The sequence below is a fragment of the Passer domesticus genome, chromosome 3 (genome assembly GCF_036417665.1).
Source record: "Passer domesticus isolate bPasDom1 chromosome 3, bPasDom1.hap1, whole genome shotgun sequence".
Classification (NCBI taxonomy): Eukaryota; Metazoa; Chordata; class Aves; order Passeriformes; family Passeridae; genus Passer; species Passer domesticus.
The window spans coordinates 75,490,733-75,511,114 of record NC_087476.1 but is presented as its reverse complement, the minus strand read 5'-3'; the positions used below and the strand labels follow the sequence as shown (position 1 = coordinate 75,511,114).

At 41.4% G+C, this 20,382-nt stretch overlaps 1 protein-coding gene and 1 long non-coding RNA gene across 5 annotated transcripts in view; one reads left to right on the top strand and one right to left on the bottom strand.

Annotated features, from left to right (window-relative positions):
* The first annotated feature begins 365 nt into the window (after nt 1-365).
* LOC135296993 (uncharacterized) lies at nt 366-5,046 on the top strand. Its single transcript, XR_010358993.1, has 3 exons — nt 366-1,072; nt 2,951-3,109; nt 4,826-5,046. It is a non-coding gene; the product is annotated as an uncharacterized LOC135296993 (long non-coding RNA).
* A 1,769-nt stretch (nt 5,047-6,815) lies between these two features.
* Nucleotides 6,816-20,382, bottom strand: part of PDE10A (phosphodiesterase 10A) — a 194,349-nt gene continuing 180,782 nt past the window's right edge. For all 4 annotated transcript variants that reach the window (XM_064414063.1, XM_064414059.1, XM_064414061.1 and 1 more), the window contains 2 exons: nt 15,769-15,857; nt 6,816-11,372 (listed from right to left, as the gene is read on the bottom strand). In XM_064414063.1, the coding sequence (XP_064270133.1) occupies nt 11,255-11,372; nt 15,769-15,857 (207 nt within the window). In that variant the 3' untranslated portion in view covers nt 6,816-11,254. The remainder of the gene's footprint in view (nt 11,373-15,768; nt 15,858-20,382) is intronic.

The following is a 20,382-nucleotide window of genomic DNA, read 5'->3' as shown; positions in this document are numbered from 1 at the left end:
AAACTCTCCAGCCCATGTTGTTGATATCTGTTGGCAGGAGGCGCTTGGGATCTCAAGCAGCCTGAGTTTCTTTTGATGGCAGCTTTGGCCTGGGAGGCATCCTGCAGTGTGCCAAACCTCATCAGGCAGCTGGGTATTCAGCGCTACAAGCCCCTACACCACACATGCCAGTTTTCCCTAGGAAAAAACTCACCAGGCCAGGTTCCTGATGTCATTTTACAGGAGGCTCTTGGGACTCTCAGGGCAGCCTAAGTTTTCGGTGCTGGCAGCTTGGGTGTGGTAGCCAGCAGGCGCCGTGCAGAACATCAACAGGCTGCTGGCCACTCCGGGCCTCAGGATTCTGAACACAAATATGGGACTATCACAGTAGTTTCCCACCGGGCTGATGCCCAGCAGGGTGCTGGAGCCCAGATAACTCAGCAGAAGCTCAAGCAACCTAAGCAAGCTATAGTGATTTTCAGCTCTTAGTGATTATCAGCTCAGTGATTTTCGGCTCTTTAGCTTGCTAGGTGCTGCAGCAGCAGATGCAGGGAGAGAGAGGAGAAGACCCTGTGAGGTTCCGCAGGATTCTTTATTCAGGTGTTCTGTGAAGGGTCCCAGTGACCGTTCTTCTCCCGAACCAGGCAGAATCAGGGGTTTTTATACCCTACAGGGGTTTTGAAAACTGTCCAATAGTAAGGGTCAGGGGAAAGTGACCTATGGGCTTACAGAGAGATAAGCAGGGTCCAAAAGGCAGAAGAGAGGGGCTGCTAAGGTCCAGTCATGCTGACTTGTCATTTCCTAGCTCAGGCTTCTGACCTCCAAGGAGGCCTTGCAGGCCTTGAGCCTGCTACACGGGACCTTTCCCTAGGAAACAAAACTCACCAGCCCACTTTCCTGATGTCTGTTTCCAGAAGGCCCTTGGGACTCTCAAGCAGCCTGAGTTTCCTTTGGTCTGGAAGGCATCCTGCCGATTTGTGGAACCTCAGCAACGAGCTGGTTACTCAGAGTCACAGGTCCCTGAACAAAAATGCTGGCCTTTTCCCTAGGAAAAAATACCTCAACAGCCCAGGCACCGGGTGTCAGTTTGAAGGTAACGCTTGGGGTTCTCAAAGCAGCCTGAGTTTGTGGTAGTGGCAGCTTGGGTGTGGAAGGCATCCTGCACCGTGTGGAACCTCAGGAGGCTGCTGGCAGTCAGGGCTACAGGTCCCTGATCAAGAATTACGGCCTTTTCCCTAGGAAGTGGAACTCCCCAGCCCATGTTGCTGATTTCAGTTGGCTGGAGGCACTTGGGACTCTCAAAGCAGCCTGAGTTTCTGGTGGTGGCAGCTTGGGTCAGGGAGTCATCTTGCACTGTGCCGAATCTCAGCAGGCAGCTGGATGCTCACGGCAACAGGCCCCTAACCAGAAATGCCGGCCAATTGCCCAGGAAACAAAACTCACCAGCCTATGTTGCTGATATCAATTGGCTGGATGCACTTGGCACTCTCAAAGCCACCTGGGCTTGTCATGGTGGGAGCTTCATTTTGGGAGGCATCCTGCGCCGTGCAGAACCTCAGCAGGGAGCTGGATACTCAGGGTTACAGGTCCCTGAAAAAAATGCCAGCCTTTTCCCTTGGAGACAAAACTCACCAGCCCAGGCTGCAGATCTTATTTTACAGGGGGTGCTTGGTCTTCTCAAAGCAGCCTCAGTTTGTTGTGGTGGCAGCTTGGGTCAGGGAGGCATGTTGTGCTGTGCCGAATCTCAGCAGGCAGCTGGATGCTCAGGGCTACAAGCCCTTAACCAGACATGCCAACCTTTTCCCTAGGAAACAAAATTCACCAGCCCATGTTCCTGATGTCATTTTAAAGGACGCCCTTGGGAATCTCAAAACGGCCTGAGTTTGTGGTGCTGGCAGCTTGGGTGTGGAAGGCATCCTGCGCTGTGCAGAAGCTCAGCAGGCTGTCGGCAACTCAGGGCTACAGGTCCATGAACAACGCCAGCCCTTTCCCTAGGAAAAAAAACTCACCAGCCCTTGTTGGTGATGTCATTTTACAGGAGGTGCTTGGGACTTTCAAAGTAGCCTGAGTTTGCTTTTGTGGGTCTTGGATCAGGGAGACATCCTGTGCCGTGTGGAACCTCAGCAGGCAGCTGGCCACATAGGCCCACTGGACCTTGTGCACTCCATGCCGTCCTTTTCCCCAGGAAACAAAATTCTGCAGCCCATGTTCTTGATATCAATTTGCAGGAGGCGCTTGGGATTCTCAAAGCAGCCTGAGTTTGTGGTGGTTGCATCTTGGGTGTGGAAGGCATTTTGCGCTGTGCCAAATCTCAGTAGGCAGCTGGATGCTCACAACGACAGGCCCCTAACTACAAATGCTAGCATTTTCCTTAGGAAACAAAAGTTATCAGTCCAGTTTCCTGATGTCATTTTACAGTAGGTGCATGGCACTCTCAAGGCAGCCTGAATTTGCGGTGGTGGCAGCTTGGGTGTGGGAGGAATCCTGTGCCGTGTGGAACCTCTGCAGGCAGCCTTCTATTAGCGGCCACAGACCCCTGAAGAAAAATGCTGGCCCTGTTCCCTCGGAAACAAAACTCACCAGACCTGATTGTTGGTGTTAGTTTATATAAGGCGCTTTCTCACTGCTGGGTCTAGCAAAGCAGAGGTGGGTATCCACCCAATGAGGAAACAGGGAAAGGAGAAACCAGGGATGTTACAAAATATAGGAAAGTGAGGCAGAGGTCCATGAGGGAGCCTTGTCTTTGTCACAGGAGGAATGAACTCCATGGTAAGTCTTTCCTAGGCAATGCCATTGTGAATTGGCTGGGGTGAGGGAGTTCATGGGATACTACAACTAATGTTTTTATTTTTGTAACTAACTGGCAATAATGAAAATAACTCATATATATTTGGAAATAGCTGATGTTGATTTAGAGTACTTATGGTTAACTTACAATAACTGAAATAGCTAAAACCATCTGCATGGTCAGATAACATTTGAAGAAAGGACGTGATGAAGACCCCTGCTATTGACACTTTGACTACCAACAACTGTCACCTGCTGAAACCACAGAACAGGGGGCCGTTGTGAGGAGGTGACACACAACCCTCAAAACCACATCTACAGTTACTGCACATGCTCTAAAAAGGTGGGTCAGGGGCTGAACCATGTTAAAGAGTTTCTGAACATGTAAATGAGTTCAAAGAAATGTTTGAATATTTATAATCTTTATGAGTATGTATTTGACAGATGCTTTAGAAAGGATATATAAGAAGAGTTGCTATGGCTAGCTGGTGTGCCAGTGTGCCTCTGACTACAGCTACACACTCAGTGCTGTTACCTTTTCTTTATTGATTTTGTCCCCTATTGTCCTTTAATAAATTTTTAAAACTTCAGTTGAAGAGTATGGGTCATTTTCTCACATCCTTGATGTTCAAGCAGGCAAGAGGGAGAAAGGCAATGAAGAAAGAATGACATTCTCAAGTGTTTTTTTAAAAAAAATTGCTTCTCTTTTCCCCTTCTCCTGTTTGAGAGGCTCTGAACTGAACAGTAATGCAAGGCAAGGCAATGGGTCCCCCCCAGAGTGGTTCAGTGCTACCCCAGAGGGCTGCATACTCTTCTGGTGTGCTGATGTTACAAACTGATTTAATCCAGAAGAACAAAGAAAGCTAGTCTCTATGTATAAAACAGAAAAATCTTTGAAGGTTCAAAATATTCCTAAATGAGATTAAATCCAAATAATATTAAATATTGATGCAAAAAAATTGATACTCTTTTATTTAATAGTAAAAGAGACAGCGAGAAAGTAAGGGAGAAGAAAAAAGAAATAGAAAAAGAAATATGCAGGGGGAGATGGGGACAGGGAAAGAGTGACAGGGGTTAGGTGGAAGCATATCATCCTTCCAGGGATCCCAAGAATGTCTCATCGCTCCTCTCCATCTGGTGGTCTTGGTGGTGAGGGTCCCCCATCACCACACCATGCTGAAGAGTATAGGCCATGCCATGCTGAAGAGTATAGAATTCCGTGAATCAATATGTCTTGCGCCACATGGGAATGCCCAGGTACCTCCCTTTCAGGGGGCCAGTTTGACACTGTCCCTCGCAACACTATGGATCTGTTGCATCATGCTGCAGTGCTCTGTTGCCGGGTCTGGGGACCCCTTGTGTGAGGCCCTTTGATGGGCCACAACACCCTGTGGATAAGATTTTCCCTGGGGTGAAGGGCCCCACAGCTGGGCTGGTCTGCACAGCAGAAGATGGGTCTCACCAGAGTCTTTCTTACCACATGCTCAAAGCCTTTTTCCCCCCCCATCCTTCGGTGTGAGCATCTGTGTGAAGCCTGGAAGCTGACAGCCCTGGGGCTGCAGTCTCAGCCCTGAAGGTATTAGGCTTGTGCTTTGTGAATGTCCTCAGCCCTGAGTTATCTTCTCTTCATCACTCAGTGATATAGGGCCTCGGTCAGATTGTTATGGTGTCCTCTGCAGCTTACATCATACAGTTTTCAAAGTCCTTAATGAAAATATTTAAGTTATAAACTATAATATTTCAGTCTCTGATAGCTGTGGACTTTGCTGTCCATCAGATACTTTTGTCATTTGCACTTGTAATCTAAAATGCTACCCACTAACAAGGATGTTTTTCAGTCTAGAGAAAATCTGGACTGATTAAAAAAAGACCCCAACCAAATAACCAAAAATATTTTTGCTGAATTAGGTTTAGGACGTGGTTTGGAAAGAGAGTATTTGGAAAGAGAAAGGAAAAGACTCTTGTTCTCTGCCTTGGTTTCAGAGAACTTCCACCAGTATTCTGATCCCAGGAGATATCTCTTTCATTTCCTTTATGTTGGTTATACTGGATTATGCAGGGAATCTGGATCCACTGAGGACCATCTCCTTTGACTCTCATTCCTCCCAGCCTCCCTCCCCAGCCCTGGTAAGGCTTTAATGCTGAGGTGTTTAACAAATGAATATACCTTTATGCACTGTGCCTGTCTTCCCCAAGACCTTACTGAAATGTTGTCAGAGGCAGAGGAGATACATTGCATGGCCTTATCATCAAGAAAAAAACCCCCGTGTATTGACAAAGAGTCTATACCCAGGTTTGTATTGGTACTGTTAATAATTTAATGTTGCAAGGCAAAATTTGTTAGACTTGTTAGATTTGAGCATACCCTGCAACAGTAAATTTTCTGTGGGTTTCTCTCTGGCAGCTGCCTCTGGTTTGAAGACCAGGCAAAGGCATTTTTGATCTTTAATATTGTCCTTTGACTGAGATTTTTTTCCTACAATTGTTGTTTTCTTGGATAAAACTGTCCAGATATTGAGAAAATGAGTAATGTGTTTCAATCACACTTAGCAGATCTAAAGGGTTAGCTTCCCCTTGCTGCAATATATGACTCTGTCTGTGTTAGCCCAAAATGAGTTTAAGATAGATTTCCTGAAGGAATGGTTCATGGCATATAGTCTGGCTGCTTGTCAGAATTTTTTAGGGTGATATCAGGAAGACAGACTATGGATTGAGGAAAGGGAATTTCACCCACAGTAATTGCCTTCGGTAAATAATTGTCTTCAGTAACTGTCTTTAGTAAAATAAGTACAACAAAGTAATCTTGAATACTTGTTGAGCAGTGAAAGTCATTGATATACCTGTCCCAGAGCTCTTGGATACTTTCAAATAAGACAAATTCAAACTTCCTCAAGATCAACAGCAATACTTATTTCCTCTACAAATATCAATAAGCCTAAATTAAGACGCTTTTATGTTTATATTTTCCATTATCTTCAAGGGAATATACTCAGGCTTAATTTTTGTACATTTCTGATGATGTTCTTCAATGCCAAAGGGCTAAAAATGCTAAGGAAAACACACCAAAACAGTGACCATCAACAGCAAAGCAACATGCTGGTGCTACAGGAGCTAAGTCTGCAAAACAACCAGAAAAATATGAAAAGGCATGTGATTGACTGCCACGAATTTTAAAATCTCATCCAGAAGTCATTAATTGATGTCAGCCTATAGATCCTGGCCAACAATACAGAAACAAGGGTAAAGTACTAATTGTATTTGAAGAACCATTCCTCTTCTATTGCCTTTCCCTCAAAATAATTCAGAAAAGTTTTAAATTTAATGAACAAACTCTAACAAATCATCAAATGTCAGTGCAGTTTCTCTCTTATCAGAAAAGCTGGCCCTTGCAGCAAGCAGAGCTTTCTGGAAGGACTAGTCACAAGAGTATACAGTAAGTGGATAAATACATAGATTTAATTTTCTCCCCTTTTTTCAGTTATTTTTCAATTTAATTTTAAATGTGTTGCTTAGAATTTTGCTTTATAGTTCTCTGAATCTACCTTATATTTTCAGGATACTTGCAGCTGTTAAAACCCTATATTGCTTTGGACTAGACCTTATAAATTTGGGTGCAGAATTAGGGTTTTTTCACAATTCAGCATCTAAGTATCTCAGTAATTCCCAAAGGTAGCAAATGATTCTGTATCAGCTGCACTGACATTAGACTCTGGCAAAGCAAAGATTTATGTGGAAGCTGTCCATCAACGCAAGGTAAGCTCCTGGCAGCAGGAGGACAAACAGAAAAGGAGATCCCTTTGCAGTTTGTGACAATGTGAACCTGCAATAGGTGATAAAACTATATTGAAAAAAGTCTTATATTGGGAAAACATACATTAAGCAGGAAGCTGCAAATACAGGGAATGACAAGCACTGCCTATTCAAAAGACTCCATCGTGTTTTGAATCACTTTGTGCTGTGTTTCACTTGTGGTATAAACAAACATATATGCACACACATTCCCATCCCTCACTTGTACTCCCAATAATAGCAAAAATAAACATGAAAAATAATATTAAAAAACTCTGTATTCAGTAATATCCACACCAAAGTATATGTATAGATATATCCATTAAAATTATGAACAATTATGTATCATACATATATTTATATGTATAATTACATATCCACAGAAATTGTCTTGCTGTGCTAAAGGCAGCAGTAAAAGCAGAAACAGGTTTCACAATAGGACACCCATATATGCATATGTACTGGCTGTTTGGTTTGTGAATTTATTTACAACTTAATGATATCATAATAAATGCTTACTGTTCTATTGTACAAATGTAATAGTAAAGGTTTAGGTTTGTTTTTTAAATACAAAGACTGCAAATGAATACATGAAAAAAAATTACACACCATGTACAGTATTTATAATTTATAAATGCAAAGTTAAGACCTCTTTAAATTATTGCACTTGCATATTTTTACAAAGATAGTTTATATGTATCATATATATATATGTATGTGTGTAAATATATATATATATATATATATATATATATATATATATATATATATAAAACCAAAATTTTCAGCTCACTAAATGTAATAAAATTGAATGTTGTTACCTTGAAGTTCTTTCTTCTCCACATAACAGCCCAACCTGAATTTGGAATATTTATGAAACTACTCTACAAATCAGTTTGATCTACCCTAGAAAACAGTCTGTTAATTTAGGTTTATTTGACAGAGTATACACCCGTATTACAATCGAGCACAGTTTTTGGTCAGAAAGCAAACAAAAGTTATGATGTGCCTTTGCTAGATTGGGATATAGAACCAAAAGTTTGAACATTAACTTCCTTGTAGTAGTGTGAAGAAAGGCTTTTCTGTGTTTAGAATAAATTAATTGTTCCACTTCACAGAACTGGTCCAATATCACAGTGTTTGAGGCAAATGCATTATTTCAAGAGGGTCATGATTGATTTGAGCATCTAATAATCTCTATTTTTTTAACATGAATACTTCTTTTTGCTACTCCTACAATTTTAACACTATATGCTCTAAGTGCAGTCACAGCAAACTGATCATACTGTTTTAAGTTTACACACACGAAAGAAATCTGTGTCACATAAAAAGATTAATTCCACTCTGCATGTCCCCTCCAATTTAACATGCTTGATCATATACTCCAGCTAAAAAACCCTGTTTCATTTATTTAATGATTACTTATAGAAAAAAAATTACTGCTATGAGCTGAACCATATGAGTAGAATATTGCAAAACCATACAATATTCATAAATTAATTGTAAGAATGGAATTTGTCATGCTGTAATAAAATATGCAGCCTCTCAGATGAGTATCATGCTATGTCAACTATTTTTCTCACTTAGTGCATACCTTTCAGGCACATTTTCAGGCACATAATACACTAGAAACACTCAGTTACAGCTTCAAACAGTGTTTTTACATTTACTAGATGTAGGAAGGAAAAGCAGCTGGAATTATTATCAAGAAAAATGCAATTCTAAGAATATAAAATCTAACACTTCTAGGAAAGGAAAGATCTGTTAAGCTTTTTTATACATTCTTTTGGGCAAGATGAGTTTTAGTAGGATAAAAATGCAAGGAGGAATGACTGGACAATTTAACTTACTGAGTCAGATGTCTTGCAAACCTAGATGTCTTAATCAATTGCGAGTTTGAGGCCAGAACTTTGAACAATTAACTCTCAACATGTCTTTGATCCATGAAATTCAAATGCAGCTCAAAATTTCTAACTTTTGGTGGGTTTGACTTCGGAAGTACAGGTACAAGTCTTTTTTAAAAAAAATATTTACACATACGAATCTGTACTCTGTAAATGCTAAAACAGACTACATATGCTTAAATATAACAGCCCATAGTGACTAATTTTTTTGGTTTAGCTCCTAACAAGGAGTAATACTTTGTCATTCCCTTTCTCCTTTTCCACACCAGGAAATCAAACCAAACCACATCCCCTGGAGCCAATTTTTAAAAATTCTAATAGACATTAAAATATAGAAAACATATCTTTTAAGTTGTTTGGATAGTTCTATAATAGAAACAGTAGCTGATTCACTTGAGACATTAATAAAACAACTTATTGCCAATTTGACAAATTTGCCAGGGAATCGTGCCCTCTATCAGTACTTACAAACTTCAAAACATAACATAGTGTGTGATACTGCCAAACATTTTTTAATGGTAGGAAACAGAACTAGTGAAGTTATCTTTAATGCAAATATGCTTAAGCAAATATACTTAACCTGCAAAGAAAAACATTCCATCCAGTTGTTGGGGCATCTGAATTTCAAAGAGCATTTCTGTAGTTACCATAGATTTAGATAATTTCCATGTAAATTAGGAACCATGGATTCTGCCTCAAGTACTTAGTGGATGAAAGGTTGTATCTGCATTATTTAGCTGAAACAGAATGGCTAAGGAGGAAAGTAGAGGACACAGTATGAGATACCATTCATTCTACTTTGCTGTAATTGTTTCCTGCCATGTTTTTCTTTTTGTTTGTTTTTGCTCTTTTTCAATTCCAAACCAGTTTGCTGTGATTACCAAAGAATTTCTGCACTTAGAATTGGTAAGGCAAACTAAAAATAAAAAAAAAAAAAATTAAAAAAGGGGGCTATTGCTAGGTAACATGCATCATACAAATAAGATAACTTCATATTGAATTCTCAGCCTGTGGGATCTCTATGTACAGCAAAGGCTTAGGTGCATTTATACATTATGTGACTATGGATCACACACTTTACACATAAACAGATACTGGCATGTGCTCGACCATAACAGAAGGCAAAACTCAAGAGGCCAAGTTGTTCACATGAAACCCAAAAGCTGGCATGCCTATTACAGCAATAGAGCCTAAAAGACAGGAGATGGAAAAAGAGAACATGTGTTCTGTCTTTAGGTCATTACTGTTACTCGTTGCAATTACACAAAGTCTGTGTTACCATGGAACCTCCACAAGAGTGCATTATCTGTGAAAAAGCACATAATGCAGTATAGGCTGTATGTGAAAGGTATGTAAAGACTGTGTTTCACACCTACTGTGCGGATCACTATGAAGATTTTTTTTTCTTATTAATATTTTTGAAAGAGAGGCAAATTAAGTGTTGAGAAACATTCTGTACAATTGCAGTAAATTTATAAGAGTGGCATTACATGTAAGTCTGTGCATAAGTTTGCAAGGCTGAGGCCTAAGTCAGCACAGATCTGTAAACACACCATTTAGTATACTTTTCTTCAGTCAGGTATTCTTTCACTAAGAAAGGCATTTCTAAACCTAGAAATTTCTCTAACTAGGGATAAAAAACAGACAAATGGAGAAGTTTCCTAATTTCACTCATCTTGGCATGAGGGGAAAAAAGCAGTAGAAGACATGCAGTGTTACTATGCAACACAAAAGCTAGTCAATACAAAAACATTTTTGATTTATTGTGATGGTACCACAATCCCTCTTATCAGATCTGACTTTTCTGACAAGGCTTTTATTCCCAGCAGATAGCATACTTCAGGTATGTCTCCAATACCTTTTAAAATACAGCTCAGCAGGTAGAAATAAAAAATATGACTTTACTTAATTGTGAGCTAGGAAAGGAAATCTTTGCTGTCACATTTAAATTTTATCTGATATTTCTCTCACTATGGATACAAAAACTCCAACCTGAAACTCCCTCTTATATCAGAGATCATTAACCAGTACTTCCAGTGTTTTAAGGGAGGAGTTTTAAAAAACATCCTAAAGAACAAAGCACCATCACTAGTTCTACTAACATTTCCCTTGTGAGTGACAGACAATTGACATAATGATGCTTAATGAAGTACTTTAAAACTTTAACCTGAATGTTGGTTTTCCTTTAGTTTGCAGCAAGAGAATTCACTATAACCTAAGCATAAATTATAGTCTCCAAGATTCTGCTGGAGTTCAAACTGATTACAAGTAGATCACACATAAACATTCACAATAGCAATGGGTATATTGTTCTATTTATAGCCAAAAACTCCCAAGTGACACTGGTGTTAAAGCCAGCCACAGTACGGATATAATAAAAGTACCATTGAAACCCTTACAAGAAAGATACAATTTAGAAGTACCCCATAAGTTTCTCCCCCACCCCCATCAGTCTTAAATTAAGGCCTCAGCAAGGTAGCCCATGAGATAAGGCCAGTCTTTTATTTTCACAAGTTGTAAGTTCTATTTTAATAGGTGACTCCAAAACATCTGGGTTGTCATTTTCCCTTTGTTTACGTTGTGTCACTGGTGTAGATTAGGAGATTGGCTGCCAGAGTCATTTAGCTGAGGTAACTCCATGGGTGTTACCTTCCTAGGCAGGTCTACTTCTTAGCATTTTGCAGCTTTCGTTTTTCTTTTTTTTTTCTTTTTCAAATAAAAATGAAGCAAAACAAAAAACAATCCCCAAAACAAGAAGGGGTGATTTTCAGGTTAACGCAATCTGTTGCTGCTGTTCAGTCATCAATCTTCACAGGAAGAGAATCTGAGGTCCCAGGAGCAAGGGATTGAGAAGAAATCCATATAGAGGCTTCCTCGCCTCTCGTTACTTTCTCCCATTGGTTAAGATTGTCCCTGGAGATGCAAAAAATTGAAGGTAAGACACAGTTCATAAGCTGACTGGGATTTATTTCTTCCTCACAATAATGCCTTTGTATTATATTTTAAGATTTATATTTATGTAAATATATTTATATTAGTACCTGTATGTCATCAAACATTTATCATCTACTAATTAGTTCAGCCTTCAGCTTCAGCTATCCCATTTTGTAATTCTGTATGACTCATATCCATGTCAACTCTATCCTAGCCTACAGAACCTTCCTTCCCCAAGGCAAGCCCTGAATTAGAAGCTACCAACTGCTTGTGCGACAAATTTATAGTCCTCATGGCTGCAGAAAAACCCAGCTGTGACCGAAGAGAGACAAGACTGCAGAGACTCTGAAAGAGAGCACTCTGGAGCATAGGAGCAGATTAAGCTTTCTGAAACTCTTGCAAAAGGGCTGCCTGACAGTATATAAAATGTTGCATGCCAGGATCATAGTATCAATTTTGAACTACTATTGTGGTAATCATATTGTCAGTCTACTAGATTTAAAGGGTACACTTTCCTTCAGACATGTCTTTTTACCGCCTCACAACCTGGCCAATCTGTAAGTTCAAAATTCTGTTCATAAACCATAAAATGATGATAAATCAAGCTGGTAATGTTCTAATGATCTGAAGGGGGTACAAATCCATAGTCTTACTTGCTGTGCATCAGTACCACTCTAGTTATTGGAAAGTCTGTGTTGATGATAGGCCTTGGAACCAATGGCCAAATCTCAGCATTCAGTCTTTAAACACAGAAAGAGAGCAAACCCAACTGCTTCATCTTCATCCTGTCAAATCCCTAGTTACTAAAGCAACAGCTCTTAAATGCCTTTGGTAAATAAACAGAATGGCAAAATATTAAGAGCTCTCCCATGGTATGTCATACCATGGTATTACATCAGATTTATGCAGCAGAGATCTTCTGATTTTTATGTCACAGCGTTGTCAAAACATTTGTTAAACCAGAAAATATTGATCTGAAAGCACAGCCTACAAGTAAGAAGAGAAAACATCGCATTTTCTGGGGGTGGTGGAAGGCAGGATCTGATGAAGTCTACCAAAGAAGGCTGGTGCCTTCTAGGGTAACACCTACACCATTTTCTGCAGGAAAATGCTCTGCCAGTGCTTCAGACCAGCTGGAAGTTATGAAGCCAGCATTAATATGGCATTGAGCCTCAGCTAATACAACCAGGCACTAAGGATCAGAAAAAATGAAGCATCATTATTTCTGTCTCCTTCCTCGATCTGGGAAAGTAATGAGAATGGCAGCCAAAATATTTTTAAATTATATAAATGTCATCAAGAATTGAGAAACCCAAAAGCACAAGGAAAATAATTTAAAATTATTTGGTCTGAAACAATGGAAAAAAAAATAAATCACTTCATCCTCCAAATAAATACACTACCATATATTTATGCTTTGGTAGACCCAGTGAGTACATGGGCTAATGTAACACAGGAGGGCTAACAGTCTTCATCTGCACAGGATGACAAGAAAGCATGTAAAAATGTGGAATAAATTAACAGACAAGAAAACCTTCTAGACTGTTAGCTGCTACCTTACTTTATGGAAAACCAGTGTTGGATTTTTTTTTTTTTAATAAGGTGTAGATAATATGATTCATTTGCCTTTGAGCTCCCAAAGCCCTGGCTCCTAATGTCTGGAATAAATGCGCAGAGGTTCCATGAAAACCTTGATGTTGACATGCTGCCTTGGGTGCTTCTGCTGCTATTATTTGCAGCTGGGGAGTGAGTTTCAAAGAACTCAAGGACACAGCAGCTCAAGTACTGTGCTCAAGAATGAGCCCTGCTGGTGAAGAGGTGGTATCAAAATTGTTTCAGTCAGCAGCTAAGGAAACACCAAACAAAAATGCACACCAAGTAACTGTTACCCATCAAAAATAAAGGAAAAACAAAAGTGTAGTGCAAAATCAGCCATGTGAAACATTCTGAAATATTCTAGACCCTGCAATAGCATCAATTTTTTTCTGATGGGGCACCTGAAGTTATATCTGTGTTCTGATTTCCTATTCTCCATCTCCAAGTTTTAACCCTCAAACTTCCTCTTCATTCCCTTCAAAGAAAAAGCAGAGGACAATTTCAAGGCTAAGATAAAACTACCAAAGTGTTCCTCAGAAGACTTTATTCCAGGGTGTGGATTTTAAAGAAGCTGAGTCCTGCAGAGGCTTTATCTACTCATCTACCTTTCAGTACTGCATTAGCACAATCTAAATTAAAGAATACCCAACAGCAAGATAGGGAGCTATCTGTTCAGAGCTCTAACCAATGTGGAGACTGTGCCAGTGTAGCTTTCAGAAGTACCATTATAACAATTTGAATTACAAACAACAAACATAATTTCTGGAATAGAAAAAACTCATATAATCTCTGCCAGGAGTCTGATTGCTTTTACTTCAGACATCACAGCTTCTACAGAGAAACCAACTCTTGAAAATACGTTCATGCTTGATCTTCAGAATTAGGGAAACCTTTATGTAGAGCACATGCTTATGTGGGTGTTTGATATCCACAATTCAACTTTAAATATCTTCATCTGAGTTCTAAAAGATGAACCACCAAGTAAAACAGGCCACTTTTGCAAATAAGCTTCATTGAGATATCCACGTTGCCAGAAATCAAAATATATGTGTCTTCCCAGATTGTTGCTCCTGTAAAAGATACTGTGCAGTCTTAAGCACTCCACCTAGCCTCTCTAAGGCCCAGTTTCCATTAAGTTCATAAAAATTTGATTTTGATCAAGTCTTTACTGTAAGAGTGCTGAGGCACTGGAACAACTTGCTCAGAGAAGCTGCGGATTCCATATCCCTGGAAGTGTTCAAAGCCAGGTTGGATGAAGCTCTAGGCCCTGTTCTAGCAGAAGATGTCCATTCCCACAGAGGGAAGACTGAACTAGATGATCTCTTCCAAGGGATCTTACAACCCAAACCATTTTGAGATTCTGTAATTTTCTTGGATAAACCAAATACATTATTTAGACTCTCTCAACCATTATTTAGACTCTCTCAACCAAAACATTCCTTCTGCTCTTTACATTCTCTTATTTGTTCATGTTCATCTACTCTCCTTAAAGCATAGACACTAAACAAAATTCCAGCTGTAGCCCCATTAATGTAATAACTGCAGAGGTATAGTGTCTAATTCTCCTGAATAGTCCTGCCATATCTACCTAAGGGTTGCATGACCATGCCCAGCAGAGGTACCTTAGAGGCAGCTGAGCTGACTATTAGTGATGGCTCCTAGATACTCACTGTTTTCATAAGGTAGTCCTCTGTACCACTGACACAGACCTACGTATTCTTTTCACAGCTATATGAAAGAGTGTTTGTGTGTGAATGAAATTGTTTTGCTAACTACTGCATTAATTTCAAGGCATTTGTCTCTTACTTAACAGAAATAATTTAGTCCAAAAGATCCACAAGAGGAGGTCATACAGGAAAAATAAAAAGTTCAATGTAAGATAGAATTTAGGGACCACAACAAAACAAAAAAATATGAGAGACTACTAATAAGAGCATAGAAAAACAGACCTTTAACCACTCGATATGACTAGAAATTGCTGGCATATTATGAAACAACTGGGGTTTTCTAGAAAATACGGATTAACCTGAAACCGGAACATTTTCATAAAGCATACACTGGTTTCAGCAAAATTTTTGTCAGGAAAGATATATTTTATACATATATATATATATACACATATATAAGATAGATATATATATATATATATATAAAAGGTCTAAGATATAATTCTGGACAGAACTACCTACAAAGCAATCCACCATCATTCAAGTAGAGAAGCAGCCAACAGGTAAAGGACTCTTGCCTCTTTTCCAGAACAACCCAAACTCCATACCCACTGTGTTATAGGATAAAGTCACATCTGCTTCTCCCATACCCCAGCGTTAACTACTCCTATGCTCTCAACTACTGAATATTTTCTTTTTCTGGTTTTTAACATAATTTATCTGATATGAAATAAAACCACGTGCTAAATACACATTTTTTAAGTAAAGAGAACACTAGCTAAATTTTTGTTGTAGGAACCACATTGAAGTAAAAGGGACACAGAGGGAAATTATACTGAGCCAACACAAACAGGGATGCAAAACACTGAACTGTTTCTCTCTAAATGCTTTTGGCATCTAACACATTTTAATCAGCTCTGTCTGTAGATCTACAGTGGACAGTCCCAGACAGTAGTTATCACCTCTGGGTTTCTGAATAGATTAATGTGAGATGTGTATCCCTATTGATGTTCATGCAAATTCTGAAATTAAAAATTTGCATTTCCAGACAAACTTGCAAAGCACTCTTGCTTTTTCCTTGACCAAGGTGTCAGCTATGCACATTTACTCACCTGCATGCTCGAAGTAGTGGCCCAGTTGGAGGAAAGATCTGTGCGAGGGTGGTGTAACATGGGATAGCTACAGCATTGTAGAACCCAATCTATGAAAAACAAGAAGGAGAAAAAATAGTTTAATTGTTGCCAAACTACAATACTGGAAGCTAACAGCTCAAAGCTCTTTACTTAATTACTACTTATATTAGTTATTCACACTTCTGCATCTCCCTTTAACATCCAGATGCTTTAAAATAAGCAACAAGCATGAGATATTTGGTAGCTGCTTACATGCCTTTCTTTTGGCTGCTTCAGGTAAGGTTTTCTACAGAACATTTTATTATTCAATTGATTAATTTCTTTTGTTCAGGATATGTCTACCTGTTTGGTGTCGGTAGCAGTGGGAAGTAGGTGGAGATGTTAGAGACATTTCTGCAAACATTATTCATGTGATGATTTTATTTTTTAAAAAAGAAAGGTTGCGCAGCATTCATAAAATATGGTCAGGTTATGGATTGTTCTGATGTCCTCTAGGGTATGCATTGCATAGCTCAATGTACTTAAAATTCTGGGGGCTTTACACATTTGTGAATCGTGTGCAGTGTGATCAATGATTGGTTTGCAGTTGCTTCTCATGTACACAGTTCAATAATACATTTTTACCATTATCTTATTTAGGGAGAACCAAATGAGTGCATTTTTAATAATACCTGACTCACAGAGGCTTAGGGGCCTGTGATGGCTATGAGGTCACAGCCGAGTTGTCATGACATGAAATTTTTAGAAAATGCTACTTATATATTATCAGGGATGACAGATTGCATTCAGATTCATTATAATATCCCTCACTTATCCCAGACTCTTATGATAGTTACAGTAGTGTACTATGATCCCTTCCTTTGGGCAGAATTTTTAAATGCCTTTTAGTGAAATACTATGTATCGTACCACAACTAAAGCATATGATATCTCTTTTTTTTAATAGTCCAAACTTTGATCCTTATTCAGAAATTGAAGAGCAACTCTTGTTTTCATCAACACAAAGATTCATCCCATACTGCTATGTAACCAAGTCTTCTGTGTACTTTAAATTAAAATAAGATACATTTTCTGAGCTGTGAACCCACATGAATTACTTATAGGGATGAAGTACTTACAGTGCAACTGTGGGAACTCAGCACATCACTCTGGATGTCCAGAGCTACCGAGACAACCCTTGGGGGGCTCGGAAGTCCTGGAATGTTGCCAAAAGTGTCTGGTGGCTTGACTTTGACCCTTCTAAAGAAGTGTCACCTGAGTATGAGGAGATGAGAGAACTTCAAGTCTGAATGGTGAGGGGATGATATTCACAGGTGAAACATAGATTTTAATGCACTGTGCAGGGGGGTTTTGAGTGTTGTACAGGGGGGTTTGGAATCCTGTACATGGGGGTCAGAAGTCCCAAGATGGAGGGATTTGGGCATGCCCTGTCCTTCTTCTTTCTTCTCCTTGGCATCCATGTTCAGGATGATGTTGGCATGTGTGGATTGGTTCATGGTGAAGGTGCACTTGCTAACAAGGGTGAAAAGTATTGGAAATAGAAGGTAAATATCTTATATGTAGTTTTCACTATAAAAGACACAAATGCCCCGTGGGCGGGAGAGAGTGCTTTTGGCTGCTTTGCCGATCAGACCTCGGCTGGGCAGACAGAAAAACTTTGTAGATAAGAAATAATAAACACAACCGAAGACTGAAAACTCAAGAGTCCAGACTCATTCTTCAAAGCACGGCCTGCCCAGAACCACCTTTTCCCATGTTGGGGCAGAGACAAGTAACAGCGGACACTGACACCTGGCGTCCCTGGGTGGGACCGAAGAGCAGCCCAGCTGTGGCCCAAGAGGCGGGCTCGAAGCAGCGAGCAACAAGCGGTGAGCCAAAGTGTGAGCTGCAGAAGAGAACACCCAGGTGGGCAGCACCTGAGTGGGCAGCTCCCAGGTGGGCAGTTCCCGGAGCTGGACTCATTCCCAGGAGAGCACTGATAACTCCTTGGGAAGGCAGCCAGAAGAGTCTGAAGAGGCAGCAGCCAGGGAGAACATCGCACTCCACTTCTGCCGAAAAGAGCAGACCAGATCGGAATCTGAAAGGCGCCTCTGAATCCATCTCCTGTGACCTGCTGGACGGGAACCGGGAGCCTTCAGACTGCTCTGATGACACAAATTTGTGAGAAGGTCAAAACTAAGAACATGGGGAACACACTTACACAAGAACAAATAGCAACATTGTCAGCCTTACAAGGCGTGACAGAGGCTTACGAAGAGTTTCTAAGAAAGAGCTCAAAGAATTATTATTATGGGTCAGATGCAATTATCCATTTTCTGAGACACGTTTGTTATTTGAATTGGGCTTTTGGCAAGAAGTTAATAGGCACTTATATCTTTTAGCTACGAGAAAAGATGAGACGGCTTTTAAATTGCTGTCTCCGGCAAGGATCATGTTAGAGGCTATCTCGGCTAGGTCTCAGAGATCAGCCTAGCAATTACTTTCCACAACTCCCACAGGAGCAGGGGCGGAAGAGCAAGGCTTGGAGCAGAGATTGGCTCTGGTCCCAATTGGCCTGAGGGATACAGCTCCCAAAGCAGAGGAGCATGCAGGAAAGGCACTGCTTCCAACCCCATCATCCCAAAAATCCAAGAGACCTCCAAAATGCCCTGAAACCCCAGAAACTGAAGGGGGCTCAGGCTCCGATTCAGACGCGAACACGATCCCAATCCCAGAAGAACTGAGATTTTCACCCAGCGAGATGGAAGAGTTGGGACATCCCATGGGGGCGGCTGCTCCCGATCCGTGGGGCTGTGGGGGGGATGGGACAAGAAAAGCGGCGGAATCGGGAAGGGGGGTCGAAGGGGGATGGGGAAACGCTTTCTTGCGGCGGGTGCGGCTGTGCGGCGGCAATGGCAGCAAGGGCGATGGTCGTAGCCAGCGGGGGGAGCACGGAAGCGGTGGGGGACACGAGTTTTGGTGCAGACTTTGCGAGTGCAGCACCGGGGGCGGCAGCCTCAGCTGGCACAGTGCCAAGAATGCGCGCGAGGGGCGGGACATCCGGGAAGGGCTCTCAGATCACAGCGTCCACGTCGGACGCGGTCGACAAGCTCGGAGCAACCGCGGAACTCCAAGCAGCAGCACCCGTAAGTAGACGTAGGCGACGCATGGTGGTGACGCAGGACCCGGAAGTCGAGCCGCAGCGATCCGTTCGCATCGTGGAGCGAACACAGGTACAGGCGGGGCGAGGACTGTATGCACGGGCACGGCCGTGGATACAGCGTCGGAGGAGGAGGAGGAGAGAGAGCCGAGAGTAGACACCGGGGAGGAGACATCAGAGGAGGAGCAGGACGGAGACAGTGATGTCAGCCTAGGGGAGACGGGAAATATTCCCGAAAGAGCGCACGCGGACGGAGCACGGTTGGGGGCATGTCCGATCTCCTGTGACGTCTCGGGAGAGGAGGGGCCGATCTCGGGGTTCCATATCCCGAGGCTCCACCCCCTCTCTCGTTCCGGTTTCTTCAACCTCAATCCCTGTGGTTTAAACCTCTCCCACTCCAGGGCGGTGTTCATGTGTTCAACCTCCATCGCTAGCTCAGTCAAAGTTCGTGCAGGCTAAGGTCCAACAACCACAACTGCTGCACTCAGTCAATGTGGCTGAGGAGCCGATCGAGTTCGTGACGTCATCGCAGCTGTCCAGGCAGATGACAGCGCCACCCAGTGGGGGGATAACCGAAATGCAGGGCAGAGCCACAACGCCGTCTCGTGGCGAGACTGCAACAATGCAGCGGTTTTTTCCAACAACATATAAAAGGAAGACTACATAAAAGGAAGACTACATGAAAGGAAACGACAACACAAGAACTAGAACTCAAAGACACATCACATGAAGCTCAAGAACAAGAAGAAGACATAATACGAATCACAGCATCAGAGGGAATTCCAGCATGGATGTTTTCGGCAGCAGAAGCAAGGAAGGGGTATCTGCCGTCATTTGATACAGTAAAAAAGATGCAAGCACAAGAATTTCAAATTCCTTATTCAAGTTTAGGAGCAAGGCCAAAGACCTCAAGTCAAAGAATATTTGTAAAAGAATCACCATTGACATCAAAGACTCCACTGTACATGCGATTGCCAAAAGAATTTCCACAGGAGGAAGAAGAAAAACCAGTGAAGATGGTGGATTGGAAACAAATGAGAAAAGAAGTGTCTGAAGAAGATTTGCTACAAGGATCAGGAGATCTGACAATGCCAGTGACATATGATGCACAGGGACAGAATCCAAGGTGGGAAAGGTTGAGTCACGATGTGATCAAAGACTTAGCAAGAGCCATTCAGCGTAATGGACTGGACTCACCATACTTCAAACAACTCCTGAGGGGAACATTCAACATGTATGACCTTACACCATTTGATATTCGAAGCCTTGTGTCAATGATTCTCACAGACACACAGAATCTCATCTGGGAAAGAAGATGGCCAAGGTATCTCACAGAGTTGAGGAACAGTTATCAAGGCGGGCCAAACGCGAACCTCACTGAAGTACAGTTGGCAGGAGATCCTCCAGACGACAATCCAGCAGAGCAAGAGGTACGTCTTCCAAGGCGAGTGTTAA